At 40.7% G+C, this 25,181-nt stretch overlaps 1 protein-coding gene across 2 annotated transcripts in view; it reads left to right on the top strand.

Moving 5' to 3' along the window:
• The first annotated feature begins 3,096 nt into the window (after positions 1-3,096).
• Positions 3,097-25,181, top strand: part of DEK (DEK proto-oncogene) — a 39,059-nt gene continuing 16,974 nt past the window's right edge. Inside the window, exons 1-7 of one of the 2 annotated variants that reach the window (XM_030817365.1) lie at positions 3,097-3,275; positions 3,666-3,819; positions 9,352-9,453; positions 9,696-9,805; positions 11,154-11,248; positions 11,757-11,877; positions 17,416-17,604. In XM_030817365.1, the coding sequence (XP_030673225.1) occupies positions 3,675-3,819; positions 9,352-9,453; positions 9,696-9,805; positions 11,154-11,248; positions 11,757-11,877; positions 17,416-17,604 (762 nt within the window). In that variant the 5' untranslated portion in view covers positions 3,097-3,275; positions 3,666-3,674. Of the gene's footprint in view, positions 3,276-3,459; positions 3,820-9,351; positions 9,454-9,695; positions 9,806-11,153; positions 11,249-11,756; positions 11,878-17,415; positions 17,605-25,181 lie in introns of those variants that run through there. The other variant, XM_030817366.1, reaches the window with a different exon arrangement.

The following is a 25,181-nucleotide window of genomic DNA, read 5'->3' as shown; positions in this document are numbered from 1 at the left end:
GTCAATTATCAGTTCTCATCTTACCTGCCCTTTCATCAGCACGCGACTCAGTGGATCACTCTGCTTCAAAAACACTGCTTTGTCACTTGGCTTCCGGGACACAATTTTCATGTAAGTCTCTTCCCACTTCACTGGCTACAGTTGCTCTTCTCTTCTCCTTTGCTGGTTCCCCTCTCACTCTTGAACCTCTAAACACTGGAGAGCTCCAAGGTACAATTTTGAACATCTCCTTATCTCTACCTATGTTCACTGTTAGTGATTTCATTCAGTTTCAGGGCTTTAAATACCATCTACATGTTGACAACTGCTATATTTATTTCTTGAGCTAGAGTTTCTTCTGCTGAATGCCAGACTCTCAGATCCAACTGCCACTCCTGAATCTCCATTTTGAATTCTCAAAACTAACATGTCTAAAACAAAACAACTCATTCCCACCTCCTGTACTTTCCCCTCTAAAACCATCCTGCCCACCCCCAACCCGGAGTCTTTCTCATCTCAGCGAATAGCTACTTTTGTTCTCACAGTTGTTGAACCAAAAACCCCAAGGTCATCACTGATTTCTAACTGACTCTCGTGCCCCACGTCCAAAACTTTAGAGAATTCTTTGGAATAATCTAGTCAGTCTTCAGAGCTCTCATTTTCTTAGGATCTTTTCAAATGTCATCTTATTAATAAGACATTGCTTAATTGTTGAATATAAAAAACAAAATCCCATCCATCCTACTGGTACTTCCTATCTTCTTTAACTTGCTTTACTGCTATCACTAATTGTCGTAGAATATATATTCACTTGCTCATTGTCTTGATGGCAGTGGCAGCCTGTCTGGAGCAGCCACTGAGGGGATGCCAGCTGCAGTATGGAAGGCGTAGCCAGAGCTGCACACTCCTCAGAGCCAGCGGGGGCCAGGAACACGCAAGAGCCCCATCCCCTACCAAGCTGGCAAGGCGAGAGACCCATGTTCCTGGGCACAGCTGCAGCCATCCAGCCGCAGCTCTGGACCCAGGCATCCCTGCACTCTTGGGGGCCCAGGAAGCCCCCTGCGCCTGCAGGCTTGAAAGTGCCTGCTCCTGAGGTTGCAATGAGCCAAGAGCACATCACTGCACTCCAACCTGGGTGACAGAGTGAGACCGTCTCAAAAAAAAAAAAAAAGAAAGAAAGAACGTGCCTGTTCCCAGGCCTCTACCCTCTACCCACTCCCAGGGCTCACTCCAAGGCAGAGCAAAGTTGTGGCCAAGAATGGGGGCTGCTGCAACCCAACTGGGTGTACATGTGTTCAGGGCAGCACTGACACACCAGCCCCCTGCCACCTCGGCCCCCTCTGGACTTTGGGCACCAACAAGTGCGAGAAAGAGGCTGGTGGGGCTGAGGGTGGCTCGGCGTGGGCCTGTAGGCACCCCTTGGCACAAACAGCCTGGGTGCCATGGATGACATGTTGTTGGTGGGAGGCAGAGACGTTCCTGGGAGGAAAGGGGTAGGTCCCTGTCCACCTTCAAGCCAGGGATGGCCTGAAGCCTGGGGGGTCCAGTGGCCAGTTCCAGGCAGAGTCTGCAGCCCAGAGTGAGAACTAATGGTGCTTTTTCTGGGCCCACTCGTGGACCAATCAGCACACACTTCCTCCCTTCTGAGCCCATAAAAACCCCACACTCAGCCAGCAGTTAGGCCTACCAGCTGCATGAAGGAGCTACCCACTTCGGTCTCCTCAACTTGTCAGGACCAACTGCCTGCAGAAAGGAGCTGCCCACTATGGGTCTCCTCTCCACTGAGGGTGGGACGCTAGTCGGGACAACCCCCCTGCAGAAAGGAGCAACCCACTTCAGGTCTCCTGAGAGCTCTTCTGTCACTAGGTGAAGCTCCTGTCCACCTTGCTTACCCTCCAGTTGTTTGCATGCCTCATTCTTCCTGGACACAGGACCAGAACTCAGGACCTGCCAAATGGTACGACTGAAAGAGCTGTAACACAAATAGGGCTGAAACACAACCCCCTACACCCAACCACGTTGCAGGCAGCAAGAAGGAGAGATGAGCTGTGGAGTGTGGATAGGATTTGAGTGGGATCAATAGTGTGGAAAATGGTATACAATTTGAGGGTAGAAATGACACTATTAGTGTATGTTTTGGAAGGGGAACAAAAGGAAAAGGGAATATTCAAAGAAAATGTCTAATTTTTGTCCTGCAACCCATAGTCCAAGCGAATTTCAGTGATCACATTTCCATTAAGTCCACTGAGTACAAGGAACCTTCGGGTGAACTAGTGGTTGAAGAGTTGGGAAAAAATAAAGGAAATCACATACAAAAGAAGGCAGCATTGAGCAGGGAAGTACTTCTTTTGAGTGTCTGCAGTGTTGAATGTGTAAAAAGCATCCGCATAGATGGCCTAGAACTCTGGGAGAACGGTCTGGACCTGGCCAAATAACGTATTTCCTCTATTATAAAACAGAGAGTGTGTGTGAGAGAGGAGAGGGGAAGGAACGGGGTGGGAGGGAGCCTTTCCCCTTCTATTTACAGGGGTGTAAATCTATGTGGCTGGCTATGTGAACCTTTTACGTGGCAGGTAGGATCTTTTTTCTTACGGTGCACCTTACAAGCGATGGGGTCCTCAGAAATACAGCAGATTTGGGAGTTATCTATCACCCAGCATGATTTCTGGGGCATTGATGAGACCGCTGATTAATTCTCCTCCGCCTCAGAGAAACAATGTCGATAGCGACTTCGGGGATCTCTAAACTTCTTTACTGCCGTCTGCCGCGCCCCTCCGCGGCCCGGGACTGCTCATCATCTTTTCCAGGAAGCGACGGTGGAGACAATAAACACGCAGGCCCCCTAGCGTCCTTCCGTTCCGCGCTGCCAGGCCGCCTCGCCTCCCGCTCCCGCCCGCCCCGCGGGACACAGCCCGCCCGCACTCCGGGGTCTGAGCGCCGACCGCACGCCAGGCGCAGCCGGGGAGAGCCCCGAGCGCGCATCCCTCCGCCTGCAGCCGAGGCGACCCCCCGCGGTCCCGCCCGCCCGCGCTTCCCGCGGAGGCACCCGGCCGCCCCGCCTCCCCCACCCTGCGCCCGCCAACTCCCAGCTCGCGGCCCTGATTGGTCGCCGCATTCCCGCTCTCCTTCCCGAACCGCCATTTTGAAAATCTTGTTGATTCTGGGGAGCCGAGCGCGCGGCGCGAGCGTCACGCCAGACAGCGGCCCGCGCGCCTTCTCCTCGGCGTCGGCTGCCGCCGCCTCCCAGAACCTCCTCGTGCCCTCGCGTGCCAGGCCCGCGGCGGCCAGAGTCCGCGGTGAGGGCTGCGTCGGGACGCCGGAGGCCCGGTCGCCCCTGCTGCGGCCGACGGGGGAGGGACGCGGCCATTTGGACGGCGGCCTGGGGCGGGGGAGGGGACGTGGAGGGCCGGCAGCTCGGGCCGGGCCGGGCCGGGAACAGCGCAGGCCGGGCGGGCGCGCGCGCGGGGGCAGCGGGCGCGATTTCCCGCCTCGGGAATCCCTGGACGGCGGCGGCGGAGCGGGAGGGAAGCCGCCCCTGGGGACTGAGCGCTGCCGTCCCGGCTATGGGAGGAGGCAACTTTCAGGGAAGGTGTCCCGCAGGAAGGGTCGCATCATTCAGGGTGGCCGCCCGGTCCTGCCCGCGGGAGTAGGAGGACCGAGACGTCCGGCTTTCTCCCCGCACGCAGGTTCACAGCATGTCCGCCTCGGCCCCTGCTGCGGAGGGAGAGGGAACCCCCACCCAGCCCGCGTCCGAGAAAGAACCTGAAATGCCCGGTCCCAGAGAGGAGAGCGAGGAGGAAGAGGACGAGGACGACGAGGAGGAGGAGGAGGAGGAAAAAGGTGGGGGGAGTCGCATCCCAACTGATGGATTTTTCAGATCGAAGTTTTTTTTGTTTTTTTTCACCCAGGAAATAGTTTTCTTGCTCTTTTGGTGTTTAGAGGCGTAAAGTCGGAGTGATTTTCAGCGAGAATGTGTGCACAATTTATCTGCTTTTGTGTTGAGCGATGGCGTAGAATTGACTTTGTGTATTCCAGTTTTTAGAGTATTTGTTAGCGTGGTAGAGACGTATTGGAGTGCAGCTGACTTCTCGCCCGCTTTAAATGTTCGTTAACATTTCATCATTTGACTGGAAGTTTGTAGGTCTTGAATTTGATTTAACTCCGTGTGTGCACCTTTGAAGTTGCTAAGTGGATGTTGTAATTTTGTCCGTTTCATTACACATCTTTTGCCTTTGAAGTTATGGTAAGGTCTTAGTGCAGCCCGTTAAGACCGAAGTTATTAAGGCTAGACCTGGAAGTATTTGAATACTTTCAAATATTTTTACATTTGCCAAAAAATTTCCCCTCTGGCAAACAGCGGTGAAAGCTGTTGCTACTTGAGAAAGTAGTTAAAAATGAAAAAAGTGAACTCTGAAAGAAAGTTAAATGTGAGCCCAGCACTGTCTCGGTTTCGAACCTGAGTCTGTTTTAAGGGAGGGAGGTATGAGCCCTGATTTGACTGGAGGTGTGAAATGGAAACTTGACAGAATGGAGGAGTGTGCTGCGGCAGTTTATCCAGGATGCATGCAGTGTCTGTTTCAGGTGTACCCGCTTCTTGACATGTTTCCAAACATTTAAAAATCCGAGTCGCATCTCTTAGCATTCTTTGATATTAGCCTAGTCTGGGTTTATTTCGTATATGTTTACGACTCAGCCACACTTGGGAAGAGGTTGAAGCTCTCTTCCTAAACCCGGATTTTTTTTTAAGCCTCAACCAGCCTGTGATCACAATCTGGGTTAAGATTACAAGGTGTGCCTTTTGTTTGTTTAAAGTGGTATGTGCCCTAAGAAGGGCATATTTAAGTAAAGAAAGCATGGCTTTTTAAATACAAGTTTTTATATGAACTATTGCTTAACAATATGTTATTTTAAAATTACTTTTAATACAACAACAAAATTAGCTGCACTGTCTCACTACTAGCCAAAGAGGCTCTGCACTTTTTCTCCACTTTTTTGTTTGTACTTTAGTCTTCTTGTGGGGGCATTGTTGAGATGCCAGAGAAATGGTGAATTTTCTTCATGTCGGGAAAAAATTAGAGAAGTCATGTAAATATACTGTAAATGGCCAACACAGTAATGCTTGGGGAACAGTTGGTAGTTGAAAGAATCCCATGTTTTGTTCTAGACAAATTATTTTTTAAAACATGATGTTGTAGAAAGTTTATCCCCTAACAGTTTTATTGTAACTCTGATTTATTATTCTTTTTACTAATTTGAGGTGTTTGTGGGACCAGTAGAATTTTGAAAGTTTTTATTCTACTTAACTCTAAAAATTTAACTTTAGAATTGAGGCATCATGGAAGCCAGACAGTGAAATACTTTCTGTGTTAGGCTTTTTTTTTTTTTTTTTTTTTTTTTTTTTTTTTTTTTTGCGTCGCTATAAAGAAATACTTGAGGCAGGGTAATTTATAAAGAGAATAGGTTTAATTGGTTCGTGGTTCTGCAGACAGTACATAAGCATGGCGCCAGCATTTGCTTCTGGTGAAGGCCTCAGGAAACTTCCAATCATGGCAGAAGACAAAGGGGGAGCAGGCATTTCATTTGGGAGTGGGAGCAAGTGGTAGGGGGAGGTGCCATGCTCTTTTAAACAAACAAATCTTGAGAGAACTCACTCACCACCAAGGATTACCATGCTAAGCCATTCATGAGGGATCTGCCCCCATGATTTAATCACCTTACCAGGCCTCACCTCCAACATTGCAAATCACTTTTCAACATGAAATTTGGAGGGGGCAAACATCCAAAGCATATCATTGCACCCCCGGTCCCCCAGCTCTCATGTCTTTCTCACATTTCAAGATTCAGTTGTGCCTTCGCAGTAGTCCCCCAAAGTCCGGTCTTGTTTCAGCATTAACACAAAAGTCCCAAGTCTGTAAGTCCAAAGTTTCATCTGAAGATGAGTTTCTTCCACCTATGAGCCTGTGAGATCAAAAACAAGTTATTTACTCCCAAGATACAATAATGGTACAGGCATTGGTTAAAATTCCCATTGCAAAAGGGAGAAAGGCTAAAAGAAAGGTGCGATAGGCCCCACACAGTCTGGTTTGGTTTTTGTTTGGTTTTTGGTTTTCTGTGTTTGTTTGTTTTTTGAAAAGGAGTTTCGCTTTCGTTGCCCAGGCTGGAGTGCAATGGCCTGATCTCGGCTAACCGCAACCTCTGCCTCCCGGGTTCAAGGGATTCTACTGCCTCAGTCTCTCGAGTAGCTGGGATTACAGGCATATGCCACCACAGCTGGCTGATTTTGTATTTTTAATAGAGACAGGGTTTCTCCATGTTGGTCAGGCTAGTCTCAAACTCCCGACCTCAGGTGATCCGCCCGTCTCAGCCTCCCAAAATTTTAGGATTACAGACGTGAGCCACCGTGCCCGGTCTACAAGTCTGAATCCTAGCAGGGCAGTCTTTAAATCTTAAAGCTCCAAAAGTATCTCCTTTTACTCCATGTCTGGCATCCAGGGCACGCTGGTGCAAGGGGTGAGGGGTCCCAAGGCTTTGGGCAGCTCAGGATGCAAGCTGCTTGTGGCTCTACCATTCTGGAGTTTGGAGGTGGCAGCCCCCTTCCCACAGCTCCGCTAGCCAATAGAGCCTTGGTGGTGAATCTAGGGGTCCACCCCCCATTTCCCTTCCACACTGCCCTAGTAGAGGTTTTCTTATTGGGGTTTTTTTTTTTTTTTGGAGACAAGGTCTCACTTGTCACCCAGGCTGGAGTGCAGTGACACGATCTCAGCTCACTGCAAACTCTGCCTCCCAGGCTCAAGCAATCCTCTCACCTCAGGAACCACAGGCATGCGCCACCATGTCCGAGTACTTTCTGTATTTTCTGTATGTTTTACCGTCTTGCCCAGGCTGGTCTCAAACTCCTTAGCTCAAGTGACCTGCCCGTCTCTGCCTCCCAAAGGGCCTGGATTACAGGAATGAGCCACCACACCTGGCCCTGAGTAGCAGTTTTCTGTGAGAGTTCCACCCCTGCAGCAGGCTTCTGCCTGGGCACCCAGGCTTTCTCATATATGCCCCGAAGTCTGTCCTAAAAAAGGGTCAGATTAGCCAAAATTGGCAGTGATTTTGGGGAAAAGGGAAGTAAGAGAAATGACTAGTAAAAGATGACTCTTAGGTTTCTGTCTTTGGCAGGTGGGTGGATGGTATTAATGTTTTTTGAAAAAAATTCACAAAGTGAGCAAGTTTGGAGATGATTATGATTTTTCTTTTGAATGTTTTGAGTTTAGGTGCATGTAGGACTTGAATTGGAGCTGTCCAGATGACAGACAGGCATATACTGTTGGCTCTCCATATCTGTGGGTTCCTCATCTGTGGATTCAATCAACCACAAATTGGTAAAAATGGATGGTTGCATCTGTACTGAACATGTACAGATTTTTTTATTATTCCTAAACAATACAGTATAACAACTATTAACATATCAGTTAAGTTGTATTAGTCATTATGAGTAATCTACAGATGATACAAAGTATATGGGAAGATGTTCATAGGTTATAGTAAATACTACACCATTTTTTTAAAAAATAAGGGACTTGAGCATCCATGGATTTTTGGCATCTGAGGGGCATCCTGGAACCAATCCAATATTAGTTAATATGAATCTCAGATGAAAGTTGTGGCTTGGAGATTGACTGGGAAGTCATTAGCTTGCAGTTGGTAATCAGAGACAAGCAAATGGTTTAAATCCCTAAGTTGATGAAGTTGAGTGATAGTAGGGTTGTTTTACTGTGTTTGGTCTTTGTTCTGTACCACATGGCCAGAATATACCTGTTGATAGCCCTTTGTCCTGAAGTATTCTTTCTGTGCAAATCCTTACATTACTAAATCTAAGCTGTCTTTAAAAGCCGGCACACGTGCTTTGTTCCTTTTTCTCTAGTCCCAAAATAATCAATTCCTCCTCAGTGCACAGCAATTTATTTGTATTATATCTTTCTTAACATGTTTTATTATCTTTTATGTTGGCGTATATTTATGTCTCATTTCTTTAGTAGCATCTCTTTCAAAAGATACACAGTCTTTATCATCCATTTATCCCCTCTTAGTATTGAGTGCAGCTGCACAACACAGGCATTAGATAAATGGCAGAACCTCGAGCAATATATAGTATTCTTTTATCTGACTTTATTTCATTCAAAAAATCATTTTATTTTAGATAGAGCTTAATGTTTTGAATTTTGAAGTATATGCTACCTGTTTTCTAGATTTCTATTTTTTTTTTTTTTTAAGACGGAGTCTCGCTGTGTTGCCCAGGCTGAAGTGCAGTGGCACAATCTCGGCTCACTGCAAGCTCCGCCTCCTGGGTTCACGCCTTTCTCCTGCCTCAGCCTCCTGAGTAGCTGGGACTACAGGCACCTGCTACCACGCCCGGCTAATTTTTTGCATTTTTTAGTAGAGATGGGGTTTCATCACCTTAGCCAGGATGGTCTTGATCTCCTGACCGAGCTAGCAGGATGGTCTTGATCTCCTGACCTCGTGATCCACTCACCTCAGCCTCCAAGAGTGCTGGGATTACAGGCGTGAGCCACCGCGCCCGGTCTTACTTTCTTTTTTTTTTTTTTTTTTTTTAAATGGAGATAGGGTCTCAATATGTTGCCCAGGCTGGTCTCAAACTCGTGGGCTCAAGTGATCCTCCTGCCTTGGCTTCCCAAAGTGTCAGCATTATTGGCATGAGCCACTGCACCTCGCCATAGATTTTTGTGACTAAACAATTTAACTTTTTTCAGAGTGATTTATGGTCATCATTATGAATGTTATTCATAAACTACAAAGTAATGCTCTCCCAGTTGATTGCATTAAATGTAAACTTGGAGAGTTTTATCCTATCCAGGTACTTCAGGCTGTTCTGCCTGGAGGTCTTTATTTGTGTCTCTTTTGCCAGTTTACTAAATTATTATTGTTTTCTATATATCTTTTGAAGTTCTTAATCTCCCAGTCCGAATTTGATTATTTCTGACATACAGCAAACTGAATCTCAATTATTAAATTGAATTATGTCCAGAGATTAAACAGAGCTAGATTTTTTTCACAAACGAAGTGACTGGACTGTAATGGCAATAATTTTAGTTGGATAAAAATTAGTTTGCTTTCTAATTATTTTTTTTTTAACTGAGTCCCTGTGAGTTTGCCAGGTGAGTAAAATGTTACTCTAAAAATTTTTTTCGTGGTGCTCTATTAACTAATCGAGTGTTTTCATCTTTTATGTCATTTGCTTTCCAAAACCATGCTCGGAAGAAGAATAACGTATTAGGTTTTGCAGACTTTGTTCTACATGTTTATCTAATAAAGTTAATACAGTGTTTAAGCTTTTTGTTAATTAAGAAATACTAAATTAATTTCCAGAAAAGAGTCTCATCGTGGAAGGCAAGAGGGAAAAGAAAAAAGTAGAGAGGTTGACAATGCAAGTCTCTTCCTTACAGAGAGAGCCATTTACAATTGCACAAGGTAAGTTTATTCTAGCTTTCTTTCATTTTGTGGTAAAAGTTCCTAAATTTGTGAAAATGATGGTTTGTAGCTTAGTATCAGCAAGGTAGTGTTTTATACTTTTGGTATAATTTTATTTAATTTGCTCTGTAAGAGCAGAGTTACATGTAAATTACGCTGTGAAAATAATTCCCATTAAATTAACTTTGTAAATGTATTAGTAAGCCATGGGTATTTAATTGTGATTTTTTTTTTTTTTCTAGGAAAGGGGCAGAAACTTTGTGAAATTGAGAGGATACATTTTTTTCTAAGTAAGAAGAAAACCGATGAACTTAGAAATCTACACAAACTGCTTTACAACAGGCCAGGCACTGTAAGACCTTTTTACACTTTAAACCTACTTGTATATTACTTCACAATGGAATCAATTTCTGTAAATGTTAATGATCCTCTAGTTCAATTTCCACACTTTATGACTGAGCAGACTGAGGTATTTACTTATTAAATGATTTATCACAGGAAACATAGCTGGATATTAGCAATTGGATTGTAATATCCAGGGCTCTGTCTTCTTTTTTCTATTTTTTTAAAGACGGTCTCACTTTGTCACCCAGGCTGGAGTGCAGTGTGCAATACATGGCTCACTGCAGCCTCAACCTCCTGGGCTCAAGTGTTCCTCCCACTTAAGCGTCCGAAGTAGCTGGGACCACAGGTGCATGCCCCCATACCATGTCTGGCTAATTGTTTTACTTTTTGTAGAGGCAGGGTTTTGCCATGTTGCCCAGCCTGGTCTTGAACTCCTGAGCTCAAGCAGTCCTCCCAAAGTGTTGGGATTACAGGTGTGAGCCAGTATGCCCAGCTCTGGGGCTCCTTCTCCTGTAGTAGTTTTTATTCCAAACTGAAATTTCAAATTATGAAATATAAATTGTGATGGTTTTAGTGACCTTTAAATGTATTGAAAGAAATTCATGTTTTTGGATTTTCTCGACATTCAGAATAAGTGATTTGGTATAATTGTATCTCATTTTTAGCAAATACCTGATAAATTGGATGATAGTTCTTTGCTAAAGGATTGTTGTTATACTGTACATATAACTTAGTATATAATTGAGGGAACTGCTTTAGGTTGTACGTGGGCAAAGTAAAGTTGGGTGTTAGAATGTCTGAAGTAGAATAGAATGTCTGACACATGACATAATTTATTTTCAGTGAGTCTGTTCATCTTATTTAATCCTTAACCCAATTTAATTTACACAAGTCCCATAACTAGTGAATGGTATTAACTTTTTGTGGTACTCGCTATTCTTTACTTTGAAAGAATAAAGTCCTTCTTGACTTGGAAAAGAAGAATTACTAGTAACTTTATTACTTATGAAAAGGATATATTTTTAAGTAGTAACTTTCCACATCCCCTGGTACTGTCAGATAACTTTTGATTGTGGTAAAAATTCCCCAGTGAAAATGTGTTCAAATTGTTCTTTTCAGAGACGTAAGTTTGTAGGATTTTTATAATGTTAATATGTTAATGACAAATACATTTTTCAGTTTTGAGTAAGAAATGTTGAGTATTGAACCCATACTGAATTGGTTGACTGTTCAGCCAGTATTGTAACTTACAGACAGATACGAAAATAAAGACGTTGGCTTTGAATTGGCTTTGAATTTATTCTTGTGCACATTACTGGGTAATAAATAGCATTAATAATAAGGAACATTTTCAGGTGTCCTCATTAAAGAAGAATGTGGGTCAGTTCAGTGGCTTTCCGTTTGAAAAAGGAAGTGTCCAATATAAAAAGAAGGAAGAAATGTTGAAAAAGTAAGTTATTTTTATAAATACTGTATTTTGATCAATATGCTTTAAGTTTATTTTTTAATGTTAAATCACATTCGGGCCAGGCATAGTGGCTCACACCTGTAATCCCAGCATTTTGGGAGGCTGAGGCGGGTGTATCACCTGAGGTCGGGAGTTCGAGCCCAGCCTTACCAACATGGAGAAACCCCGTCTCCACTAAAGATACAAAATTAGCTGGCCGTGGTGGCGCATGCCTGTAATCCCAGCTACTTGGGAGGCTGAGGCAGGAGAACCGCTTGAACCTGGGAGGCGGAGGTTGCAGTGAGCCAAGATCAGGCCATTGCACTCCAGCCTGGGCAACAAGAGCGAAACTGTCTCAAAAAAAAAAAAAAACCAAGATTCAGAGCAGCATTGGCCACTTTTTTAAATGTATGTAACTGAGCCAGTTTGGTTGGCTTTCCCTTTATATTGTGGAGAACATTTGTAAGCTTTCCTATATTAACACCTTGGTTTCTTCCATTTTCTGTTTCAGATTTAGAAATGCCATGTTAAAGAGCATCTGTGAGGTTCTTGATTTGGAGAGATCAGGTGTAAATAGTGAACTAGTGAAGAGGATCTTGAATTTCTTAATGCATCCAAAGCCTTCTGGCAAAGTGAGGATCAATTTTTACTTTTTTCATAAGAAATCAGTTATTCATAGCCTCTTTATATGAAACAAAAATTGATTAATAACAGCATTGCTGTCAGTATTCATTCGTATCTACATTCAAAGAGTATATCTTCTGTTGACATATCTCCAGTAATTTCCTGATAGAAATAATATAGATGCCATAGGGATATGTTGTTTCAGAAAATCAGATACAAGGGATATAAGGTTAAGAATAGTTAATTAATGTCAGAAGGAACAGAAAGTACTGGTAGTCAGGGTTAGATATCTAGAAGACACTGGAAGAAAAAGGTTGGGCTGAGGATGAGGCGCAAGGCTGGAGGGAAGGGGTGCAACCTGTAATCATGTGAAGACAAAATAGGGAGTATGTTAGAACTGGATGTGTTCCTAGATCCTGGAATAAATTATTAAAAAGTGACATTTAAAAGCTAACTCTTACAAGTATCCTATATTGGGTTTCCAGAATCTGCAGCAGAGCCCAGAAGCTGGACAGGGAAGTAAAATGGCCTTATAGTTTTCTTACTCTTCCTAAAAGCTAGTAGATTTGCCCTAATTATTTAATGGTAACAAATGACATAGGTGACTTAAAATGTCTGTTGAAGTGTTATATGACCTTGCATTTTTAGTGTGATTTAGGTCTGTCAGCAGATGTTTTTATATTCTTCCCCATCTTGACAGGAAAGGAAGTGTGAGAGATCTAGCAGGCCCAGGAGTTCAGGGGAATGCCATCTCTGATGGGAGATGGCATTAAAGGAACAAAACCAGAAAATAGCTCTGGGACTTTGTTTTGGTCTGCCCTTGGTCCTTATTACCATTAGCTGCACGAGGACAGATAAACAGCACTTAAGGTGTAAACTTTTGTTATACAACTACAAACGCAAGGGGTATGATGATTTTTGGTGTTTTAAATTGGCTTATTTAAAGACAAAATACTTCTTATTTTCTAACTTTTACTATAGCTATACTTGTACTTTTTAAGGATTTAGTGTGAGGCAAGGTGATCACTATTTCCTCAGAAGCAATTTACTAGGTTGTTATGACAGATATTTTTATATTTATCTTTTTCCTTAGTGGTTTTCCAATTTATTGGTTTCAGGATACTATTGCCCTCTTAAAAAATTAATGAGGACCCCAAGAGCTTTTTTTAATATGAGTTATTTTGATCTTCACTGTATTTGACACTAGAACTGAAAAATTTTTATTTTAAAGTGTTAAAAAATATTTTCTATGAAAAATAACTTTTCAAAAGAATTAAAGACTGGCATTTTATGTTTTTGTACATCTGTTTAATGTCTGACTTAAGAGAAAACAGCTTGATTACCATTTGCTTCTGCATTCAGTCTTTTTGTGGTGGTGTTGTTTTGAGACAGATGCTCACTCTGTTGCCCAGGCTAGAGTGCAGTGGCACAATCTCTGCTCACTGCAATCACTGTCTCCCAGGTTCAGGCGATTATTCTGCCTCAGTCTCTACAGTAGCTGGGATTATAGGCATGTGCCACCATACCTGGCTAATTTTTGTGTTTTTAATAGAGATAGGGTTTTGCCATGTTGGCCAGGCTGGTCTTGAACCCCTGACCTCAGGTGATCCGCCCTCCTCGGCCTCCCAGAGTGCTGGGGTTACAGGCGTGAGCTACTGTGCCTGGCCACATTCAGTCTTTTGCAATGTATTGTTTAAAATTTATGAAGGGCCTGATGCAGTAGCTTATGCCTATAATCCCTGCCCTTTGGGAGGCCGAGGCAGGTGGATCACTTGAGCTCAGGAGTTTAAGACCAGCCTGGGTGACAGAGTGAGACTGTCTCAAGAAGAAATTAACCAGGCGCTGAGGCACACTTCTGTAATCCCAGCCACTTGGGAGGCTGAGGTAGAAGCCTAAACTCAGGAGGTCAGTGCTGCAGTGAGCTATATTCATGCCACTGCATTCCATCCTAGGTGACAGAACGAGTCCTGTCTCAAAATAATAAGTATATGAAGAAAACTGAGCCTCACATAAAAAGAATATTTTTAAAGTCTTTTTAGATAATTGTGTATATTCTCTTTTTGATACCACACAATACCAAAATTCTACATAAGTTGTAGTTTCCTAAAGATTAGTTGTAATGTTTAATGTCGGTCTGAAACCATGTTAATTAACTTGGATCTTGTATGTATAGTTTTGTAACATGCATTTACCATTTGTAAATATTGGTTCCCTGAATTATATCTTCCAGATGTTGACGTTTTATTGAACACTGTCATTAAATCATGCTCATTAATATAAACACCATCTCATCAGAAAAATTACTTAGGCCTTGGAAAACTATGAAGTTCACAGTAGTAGATGTGAATTTTCCAGAGTTCTAATTTCCACTTGAAATCATAACATTTATCATTGGCGATAAATGCTCTCAGTTTTCCTTGAAGTGACAAGCTCACCTTGTTCGTTTTTGAGAACTTCGCTATCGTATACCTAAGTCTGAGTTAGCCATATTTGTTCTTTTAACAAGTGGTGTTCTCTGGGAGGTGGAGCTTGCGGTAAGCCGAGATCGTGCTGCTGCGCTCCAGCCTGGGCGACAGAGCGAGACTGTCTCAAAAAAAAAAAAAAATGTGGTGTTCTATGAAAAAGGAGCTTGGAGCCTGTTTAGCTCACAACTCAGATACACAAATGCTTTTCCTTCAGAAAACCATTGAACTTCAGTTGTAGCCATATTTATGTGTATCTTTCATTTTGTCACAGGTATTAGACATGTACTTGAGAGTTAACACAGTATTTATTGCTTTATCAAGGACATTATTAAGTGAAACCATTTGCCTTTTTTGTTTGTTTCTGCTGGTGTGTGGTTGTGAGGAGTACAATGACTAATATATGTTGCTCCCTTGATTAGTACTAAGGTGCCATCAGTTTCACCCACCTTTGCTTTTGCAATTAGTGCAAATGTCAACACAGTGAAAAGAGCAAATAAATAGTGTTGCTATTATTATGAAAATAGTTTCTACCTTGGAGACTGTGGAAAAGGTCTCAGGAAACCCCAAAGTCCTTGAACCACGCTGTGAGAATCTGTTTTTTCTTGTCATGTAGAATCTAACTCTTACGTCAGTTTTTCATATGTGATTCTGTGATGATTACTTCTTAATCTGATAGTATCGAGCTCAGGCTGTTTTCTTTTCTTTTTTCTTTTTTTTTTTTTTTGGGAGACAGTGTTTTACTCTGTTGCCTAGACTGGAGTGTTATGGTACGATCATGGCTCAATGCAACCTTGACCTCCTGGGCTCAGGTGATCCTCTCACCTTAGCCACCCAAGTAACTGGGACTATAGGTGTATGCCACCATGTGTGGCTAAACTTTACGTTTTCTTAGAGACAAGTTCTCACTATATTGTCCAAGATGGTCACAAACTCCTGAGCTCAAGTGATCCTCTTACCTTGGCCTCCCAGGGTGTTGGGATTACAGGCATGAGCCACCATGTCTGGCCTAGAGTTATTTTCTATGCTACCAGAAGTTTCCTTTTTCTCCTCTTTAACAATTTTTCAATTGTTAAGTGAACATAACATTAATCATTGATTGTTTTCCTATCCTTCTCTTGTATTTTACCTTATTTTATTTGTTAATCGGATTTTGTTTCCAAAAAGAGATAATGCTATTGACACTGGATTTTGATTAATAGATTTAACTATTTTTAGAGTCAGTATAGGAAAACTCTAAGGCATTTGTATATTACTACTTTTTGGATTTTGGTTTTAAAACTCCTTGTTTACTTTTGGGAATTGCATTTTTTTTTTTTATTGGCTGCTTGAATAACTTAACATCTTTTCACTTTCCTGGATAGATGTATCCAGAACCTGTTTCAGTTCTCATGTTAATAATTCGATATACAGATTACATCCTTGCTACCTGTGTCTGGTTTCTGAGCTGAGATTGTGGGGATATTATGTTTTTCTAATACATTTGAGACCTGGAGATCATGTAACAAGTAGTAAGAGCTTGGACAGTGAGTTACCTTTTCTCCAAACAGTGCTATCAAAGAATTTATCCACATGGATTAAGGTTCTGATAATAGTTGTTAATGGTAGTATCTCACATAGCAAGGATATGTGTATGCATTCACGATTTCTTATAGAGAATCTTCTCTGAGAAATGTCTTTGATCCAACAACTTCAAGTTCCTGAAATGACCTAATTTGGCTGTTTCCTAGTGTGCCTTTAGAAGGGTAGGTTGTTGGAGCAATCTAGAGGTTATCCTGTGGTTTCTTTGCAGAGAACTCGAGAGTACCATATTATACAAAGCAGCCACTTTTTCTTAATTTTTGTATAGGTGACAGTGACCCCTAGACTGGAGGTTCCTGGGAGGTAAAGGACCTGTCATTCTACTCTCTGCATGAAAAATATTGCCTAAAGTTATCACAAACATTTACACAATTGGATACCTTAAGGTTATGTTATGGAATTTTGCCTTAATGTTTCTGCTTATTGCAGAAAATAAAGTAACAAAGGTAGAAATAAAAGAATATAAAAGATGCTCAGTCCCAGAAATAAATATTAATTCTGTAATGCACATTTTACCATTCTTGATGTCAGGTAATTTTATGGTTTTAAATTTTAGAATTTAGCAAAACTTCCTTGAGAAAGCACTTAAAAATTAAATTTGTTGTTTAATATAATCAACTCATTTTCATCAGGTGATCTCTGCTTTTAATATAAATGGTTTGATTATCAGAATAATAGCAACATATTCTTAGTTTCATAATTAACATACTCATCATTTATTGTATACTTAGGCATCAGTGAGAATATGATCCTGACATCGTTGAAAGTAGAGGCCAGAAGTAATGAATATAAACTGTATAGTTCATTCATAAATCAGGATGTATAATTGGTAATAAAGTTACACATTTTTTTATGGGCCAGGCGTGGTGGCTCACGCCTGTATCCCAGCACTTTGGGAGGCCAGGGTGGGTGGATCACTTGAGGTCAGGAGTTTGAGGCCAGCCTGGCCAACATGGTGAAACACTGTCTCTACTAAAAATACAAAAATTAGCTGGGCATGATGGTGCACACTTGTAATCCCAGCTACTGCACAACAGAATGAGACTCTGTCTCAAAAAAAAAAAAAAAGGTTTTTCTCCCACTCCTTTGATAGGAGTGTTGGGCCTTTTAAAGCAAGGAGCTTCTTTGGCACTGACAGTTTTAATGCTTGTAGGGATGAAATAAATTACAAATCTAAGTTAAAATATTATCATGACAAAGTATTAACAGCTGTTGGAGCTTAACATAATGTGTCTTGAGCTTCTAGTCCCATGTCAAAGCCTGGAATACATATTTCTCAACAGTTGAGAGGGGTCTTACTAGGTGTTTAGAGCACAAATGGTATTAGTAACACAGTTTTAGGTTAACCTGACACGGTTAAAGATTATTCTCTGTAAAGCTGCTGGGCTTGTAAATACAATTTCTTGAGAGAGGAATAAGAAATTCAGTTGGTAAGTTATCAAGAACAGAATTGATCGAAATATTATACCTCATTGGTGTTATCTTTATAAATTTTTTATGCAGCCATTGCCGAAATCTAAAAAAACTTCTAGCAAAGGCAGTAAAAAGGAACGGAACAGTTCTGGAATGGCAAGGAAGGCTAAGCGAACCAAATGTCCTGAAATTCTGTCAGATGAATCTAGTAGTGATGAAGATGAAAAGAAAAACAAGGAAGAGTCTTCAGATGACGAAGATAAAGAAAGTGAAGAGGAGGTAAAATATTTTTCTATATTTTTAAATCATTTCTTTCCATGGAGAGAGTTAAATATTTCTACTATAAGGTACAGCCAGAAAGCACTTCCTTATTGGTTGTTTTTAATTCTGAAGATGCAGAAATAATTAGGTATGAACCCATTTCTTTTCTTTAAAGAGCTTTTAGTTTCATTACCATGTCAGAGTATGAGTCAGAAAAGAGCGAGGTTGGTGTGGCCTGGATCTGAAGTAGGCCTTGAGCTGGACGTTGAAGACTAGAGTAGATAAATGGGAAGGGAAGCAGAAGTGGTGCATATCCTGAATAGGGCCACATAGGAGCAGATTCTTTGAGGATTTTTTTTCATAATATATTGATATTTTATAATTGACTTGAATCATTTTATTTAACTGAAAAAGCAAGGGACTTAAGGGCCTTTTTTTTTCCCCTTCAACCTTTTAGGGACTATGTAATGAGAATAAACAGCATTTGAAGTTTATATAATGAGTGGATAAGTTTTGTATTACCTTTCATTTTCTTTTATTTGGAGTATTTGTAAAAGTTGAGACTGCTTAGTTTCCAAAGTGAAACTTCATGAAGAAGAGAACTGCTGAAGCAATTAAATAAGAGGGTTAACCTCTTCAGTCAAGTAGATCATGGAGATGGGTACAGGAGATGGGTTTCTGTTATTGTTAATGATGTTTTGGTAGATTGTATTTTAACTTTGATGTTTTCCTTCAAAGTCAGAACTTGCTCTATAGATTGGGTAATCAACCTTGCCTTATTTAGGGACTTGGATAATGTCAACTTGACATTTTGGATCAGATGATTCTCAGTTGTGGGTGATACTCCCAAGCTTCCCTTGTGACAACCAAAAATGTTCTTCAGACATTGTCAAATGTCCCTGGGGCGAGACAAGGAGGGAATGGTCTCCACTGAATTAGAAGGAATAAAGATTTAGTGAACTCTGGTATTATATGATATGTGTGTGTGTTTAGTATGGATGTTTGTCTTGAGTTACTTACAATTCATGCTTATTTTAATGTCAAATTTTATAAAGAATTCTATAAAGCTAAGTATGAAATGCTTCATCGTTTAAGAAAGAGGGTTATGAATCTAGCAGGTGCTTCATAAATATCTTAATACTTATTTGGCATGAAGGAAAATAAGTAATCAGCATTAAGGTCTTTATGGATTGGATATCAGGGAGGAAAACATGTTTGTTTATATGTATATATATAACAGTGGAAATTTTTAAACTAATAGTATCTTCATTCAGGAAATATTTGGTGTCTGCTATGTGCCATTCAGTTTCCTAAACTCTCTTTATGGGCAGAGTTAAAGCACAAAACGTTGTCATAGAATATAAGTGTCTAATTTTTTCATAGAGACATTAGCATGGGCTCTGGAAACTGAGTTCAAATCTGACCTCGATATTGGATTATTACTGTATTAGTATAAGCAAGTTATTTAAACTATACCTCAGTTTCCCATCTGTAAAATGGGGAGTGATAATACTATTAGCCTTATAGGTTCATATTAAAGGATTTTATTTAAAATACTTGGAGCAGTGCCTGGTGCACATAGTATGTAAGTATTAGTTGCTATTATTATTAGAATTAAAATGATGTTTTATGACAAGTAAAACTTATAAATCGAATCTTCTTGTCATTACTAGGTGCAGGTTAAAAAGTGAGGGCAGGCTGGGCGTGGTGGCCCACGCCTGTAATCCCAGCACTTTGGGAGGCCGAGGCGGGCGAATCACCTGAGGTCGGGAGTTCGAAACCAGCCTGACCAACATGGAGAAACCCTGTCTCTACTAAAAATACAGAATTAGCTGGGCGTGGTGGTGCATGCTGATAATCCCAGCTACTCAGGAAGGCTGAGGCAGGAGAATCACACTTGAACCCAGGAGGCAGAGGTTGCGGTGAGCTGAGATTGCACCATTGTACTCCAGCCTGGGCAACAAGAGCGAAACTCCGTCTCAAAAAAAAAAAAAAAGAGCATTTTATATTCATTTTTAAAATTTGCTTTCTAAACTGTTGTCCCATAGTTCTGTAAAGGTAGTTGAACTTGGTGTATGCAGATGATGTCTGATTTATACCCATATTGGTTCCAGGATAATAATCACAAGTGGAACCATCTCACTATAAATCAAACCTTTACTTTCTGTAGTGCCCTAATCTAGGGTCTGTGACTAGAAACCCAGGTCAATTGATGAAAATCCATGGGAGAAGAAAATGTAAAAATGCTTTTACAAACATTAGGTATATGAAATCACACAATATAAAAGCTATATCATATTTTACTAGAGGAATTTTTTTCCTACCTTTGCTAGTACTTGACAGATTTTATAAAATGTAAAATAAAATTTGGACTGAGAAATTGTGCCCCCCTCCCCTTTTTTTTCCCTGGTAAATGTCTCTCCAACAAGCGTAGGTATTACTGCTCTAATGGCCCTTTAAATTTAGCACTGTCTTCAACTTTTTATTGCTGATTCAGTTTCTGTGAAACGCCTTTGAAAGGTAAGTTCTGGCAGGAGGAACAGTGTATCTGTGGCAACTTTGTTTTTCCTTTTTCCATTTTATGAAGATTCAGTTCTAAATGTCAGCCATGTTAGGAACTTCATAAATGGAGCTATTTTTGGTCATTACTATGAAGGGACCTCTTTTCTAAGAAGCCATAAAGAAAAGTTGCAAGTTAGTTACAAAAGTTTTGGATTGCCTGTAGATTTCTCGATGATAGGAAATTACTGAGTTAATAATTCTGTTTATTTCCTGACACAGATTTTTCTTTGATAAATAAGAGACTCTTATTCATTAAGATTAGCTTCTTGTTCTGTTTTTCTTGGAGTGAATAACTGTGAATTTGGGTAGATTGATTTTACTTTTTTCAGTTTCCTCTGTAAAGTGAGGATTTTGAACTGTATAGTCAAATATACTCTATTCATTGTTGAAGTAAGAAATCTTATGCAAGCAGAGTAAGTTTATAGTTGTCATTTGGCTAATTATGTGAGGTTAAATTGTATTTATTTTCCTGCTAGTTTCGTATTTAACTTTAGATGTGTAGAAGACTAAGGTGTTTATAAGTAAATTCAATGTTAAGATGAAATAACTGAAATCCATATAGTTAATTGAAATGAGTTTTACAGAAGTAATTTAAAAGAAAATGTCAGATTTAGCATATTAGCTGATAATTGCTAAAGCACCTGTTTGAGGTTTTCTGTACCTGTACCTCTATCTCTGTTTTTGTGATATGCAGTGAGTGAGTCACAATAGTTTTGCACTTCTTTTCCTTGTAATTAAATAAAAGAGTATTTTTTGTGAGTAACTTCAGAAAGAAATTCCTTTATAAAAGAGCCATTTTGAATTTCCTTATTAGCTTGTCTCTTGGACATTGGCTTTTTAGGACAGTAAAAGGAGAGCAATTGGGAAGGAAGTGGTGGATGATTTTTTTTTTCTTTTGATGAGAGAATAGGAAAATAAACAGGTTATTTTCTCTAAACTGATCATGAAAATCAGCTGGTTCCTATGTTGGATTAGCTTTTCAGGGCAGGATTGCGAAAATGAGTGTATTAGTTCGTTCCCAAGCTGTTAATAAAGACATACCCAAGACTGAGTCATTTATAAATGAGTTTAGTTGACTCATAGCTCCCCATGGCTGGGACAACCTCACAATCATGGTGGAAGGCAAATGAGGAGCAAAGACACATCTTATGCAGCAGCAAGCGAGAGGGTATGTATAGGACAACTCCCTTTTATAAAACCATCAGATCTCGTGAGACTTTTTCACTATCATGAGAACAGCATGAGAAAAACCCACCCCCATGATTCAGTTACCTCCCACTGGGTCCCTCCCACGACATGGGGATTATTACAATTCAAGGTGAGATTTGGGTGGGGACACAGAGCCAAGCCGTATCAGTGAGCCGTTGAGGTTAAACCACATTTGGTCATAAACCACATTTGGTCATGCTATTCACAGGTGTTAACCTTGAGGCATAGAGAAATTACTGCAGAGTACAGAAAAAAGGGGGAAATAGTACCTATTGGAGAAAACAATTCTAACAGTCTTTTAGGCCCTTTAAAAGCATATTTTATTTTTCATCTTATCCTAATACCTCTTTCTTCAATTTTTATTTTCTAGTGTTTTTATAGCGCATACATGTCTCTAGAAAGTACGAAACAAACTGTGGAGTTTTACTTTATGAGTAATTAGAATTTATCTGAATGTTGCCATATGTTATCAGGAATGTTTTCTGCTGAAATAATTCTCAGCCTTACTAATAATGTTCGAAACAGGAGTTTATTTTTCTTTCATGACAAGAAGCCCACAGACAGGGAATTCTAGGGCCAGTACAGCAGCTCAAGAAAGGAATTGAGGATGTGGGTACCGTCCTTTCCTGATCTCTCATCTTTAGTATATGGCAATTAACTTCATGATCACAAGGTGGTTGTTTTACGTTTAGACATTGTATTCATGTTCCAGATAAGGAAGAGCAAAAGGTTGTCTTCTAGTGATATTTTGGCTTTTTTCTCTGAATGGGATGCCTTTTACCAGAGATCTCCATATACATGGCATCAGCCAGCACTTTGTCATCTGCCCACCTAACTGCGAGAGAAGCTCTGAGATCTAGGTGTCAGCGTTCCTACCTTTATAAGAGGAAGGCAAATCAAAAGTGGGTTGTTGAGTGAGCCATCCTACAATGTTTGCCAAGTCAGAGAAACTCCATTATAATTTTTGGTAAACTATCTATTTGGACCATTCAAGGGATTATCTGGTAGTGGTAAGGTGAATGTGAAAGTTTCGTTAGTCCTTTCACATTGTGTTTTAGAAAACTAAACTGTGTCTTCCTCTCACACGTTGATCAGAGGAATTACAAAATCTGTATAAACCATTTAAACCTTTTGTTGGAAGGCAGAATTGAATAATCACCATACTAAAACCCATTTAAACTTGCTTTCATAATCTTCTGTGAAATATAACTAGACTTGCACATTCTTTCCTCTTGGCATTCTGAGTTTTTTCAGCCAAGTTGTTGAAAGAATAGTGTATTTTAAGCTAATTTTTATTTTGTTCGTCTGTTCACCCAGTACAACCTTTCTGCTGTGAGGACAGAATTCTGGCTCTGTGACAGGCGTCTTTTTTGGAGACCCTCCTTCAAGAGCCCTGCTGCCTATAAATGATAGGTAAGCCTTGCTTTCCCAAGATTTTTTTTTGCCTTCCTTCAAAAAGTGCTTGTGTCATTCCTCTGATTCTGTACCTTCATGGTTATCAGAGACAGGGAGAATCCCCTTCAAATTTTTGAAACTTCTGTATTACTGATCCTTTAAAAATTTAGGTTATAGTACATTGTACTATCTGAAATTAATGGCAGCTGTTCATTTTTTATTTGTTCCCCTTTAGAACATCAGAAATATTTGGTGGTCCTGATTGAACCACTCAGCATATAGAGAAGTAGCAAACTCGAATCTTTAAATCTCATGACAATTTGGAAATCAGCTTTTTCTTTATTCTTTTTTTAAAAAACTTACCTAATTTTCCCCCCATTTTGTTAAAAGACTCAGTCTTGTCTCCGGTTAGGTTAAATAACAAGATGTTAACCATTGTCAGTATTTTCAACATTATTTCCTCATAAGGCCATATAATGTTTTTTATTATAATCACTAAAGTTTTCAAGATATTTTGAAAGATACTTAAAATGGGGGTCAGTACTTTACTTATTTTTGAGACAGAGTTGTACGTCTTACTCTGTTGCCCAGGCTGGAGTACAGTGGTGAGATCATGGCTCACTGCAGTCTTGAACTCCAGGGCTCAAGTGATCCTGCCACCAGGTGGCTAGCAATTTTTAAATTTTTTGTAGCGACAGGTTCTTGCTCTGTTGCCGACTGGCTTTTGATTTCTGAGGTAACCACTTTTTGATTGCTCAAGTCAGTGAATTGGGAGTATGCTAAGTGCTGTTAGGATTACAGAAGGTATTTTCCAAGCAAATGCCATTTGATACTTAGCATTATAGGATTTCTAGAGAAGGAATATCTTCATGCCTCTCGAGGAAAGGCTTTGGGTAGAAGTGGAAGTACTACCAATTCAAGTTGACCTTGGGAATGGAGAGGAAAGTGTACGTGTGAACAAAAATAAGGAGCAGGGAAGGCAGGGTGCCTTTGACTAACTTGTGGTTAGAGTTGTGTGCCTAGAAGTAGAGCAATGAGAGATGAAACAGAGTAATGTAAGTTGAACCCATACTATAGAGAACCCATGAGGCTGGGCATTGTTGTGTGACTGTTTGGTGGTAAATTCATTATTCTCACTCATTCAAAATGATTGTCTTATTCTATACCTGAGCAATTTTACTAAGTGGGAGAAAAAAAAAATGAGACACGTCCTCTGTCTTCTAGGAAGTACCACTCAGTAAGCATTTATTACCACCTACAAGGAAGAAACTATTCAAAGTGCATATGCCATGTGCTTTCACATCTTGCATCTCATTTAGTCTTGACTCCATGAGAGGTGAGGTATATATCCTCATTTTTGTATTTGAGGATATAATAAATATATAAGGAACCTTTTTTAGTGCTTTCTCTTTACAGTAGTCACCGCTTACCTGAAAGGAGTACGTTTCAAGACCCCCAGTGTATGCCTGAAACTGCAGATCATGCCAAGCCCGATTGCTGTCATTTTGGACATGTTTCTGTTCATGTTTCCCACCCTCAAATTATGCCTTTTTCATCGTAACTAAGCACTTATCCTGCACTGTGGCCATAACTTTCACAGTTTGAAGTTTAACAGCAGAGCCAGCACAAAGTACTTTCCCTTCACAATTTCACATATAGAAGATTTGTTCTTACTATAGATCTTAGCAACCTCAACATATGATTTTTTTCTTTCCTTAAGTAAAGAGCTTTCACTTTTTCACTTTAAAGAACCCACTTTATGGCTTCTCTTTGGCATGTTTGAATTGCCAACATTACTACTACTGGGCTTTGGGGCCATTATTAAGTCACATAAGGGTACTTGGGCACAAGCACAATGATACTGCAACAGCTGATAGGATAACCAAGATGGCTGCTAGTGACTAATGGGCCTAGGTGCTGGGAGCATCTACAGTGTGGATATGCTGGACAAAGGGATGATTCACATCCCGGGCAGGAGTGAGCAGGATGACATGAGATTTCATCACACTACTCAGAACAGTTTGCAATTTTAAATTTATGAGTTGTTTACCTCTGGAATTTTCCATTTAATATTTTCAGACTGGTTGACAACAGGTAGTTGAAACCACGTGCGGAAAGAGAAACCATAGATAAAGGGAGACTTCCGTATTATTCTTTCTTCTTTTTTGAGGCAGAGTCTTGCTTTGTTGCCCAGGCTGGAGTACAGTGGCACGACCGATACTCACTGCCACCTCCACCTCCCAGGTTCAGCAATTCTCGTGGCACAGCCACCCTAGTAGCTGGGTCCACAGGTGCATGCCACCACACCTGACTAATTTTTTGTAGAGATGGGGTTTCACGATGTTGCCAGGCTGGTCTCGAACTCCTGGCCTCAAGTGATGGACCCACCTTGGCCTCCCAAAGTGCTGGGATTACAGGGTTGAGCCACT

Source organism: Nomascus leucogenys, chromosome 8 (assembly GCF_006542625.1).
Source record: "Nomascus leucogenys isolate Asia chromosome 8, Asia_NLE_v1, whole genome shotgun sequence".
NCBI lineage: Eukaryota > Metazoa > Chordata > Mammalia > Primates > Hylobatidae > Nomascus > Nomascus leucogenys.
Note: the sequence above shows the minus strand (reverse complement) of the source record. Positions and strands in the feature narration are given on the sequence as shown.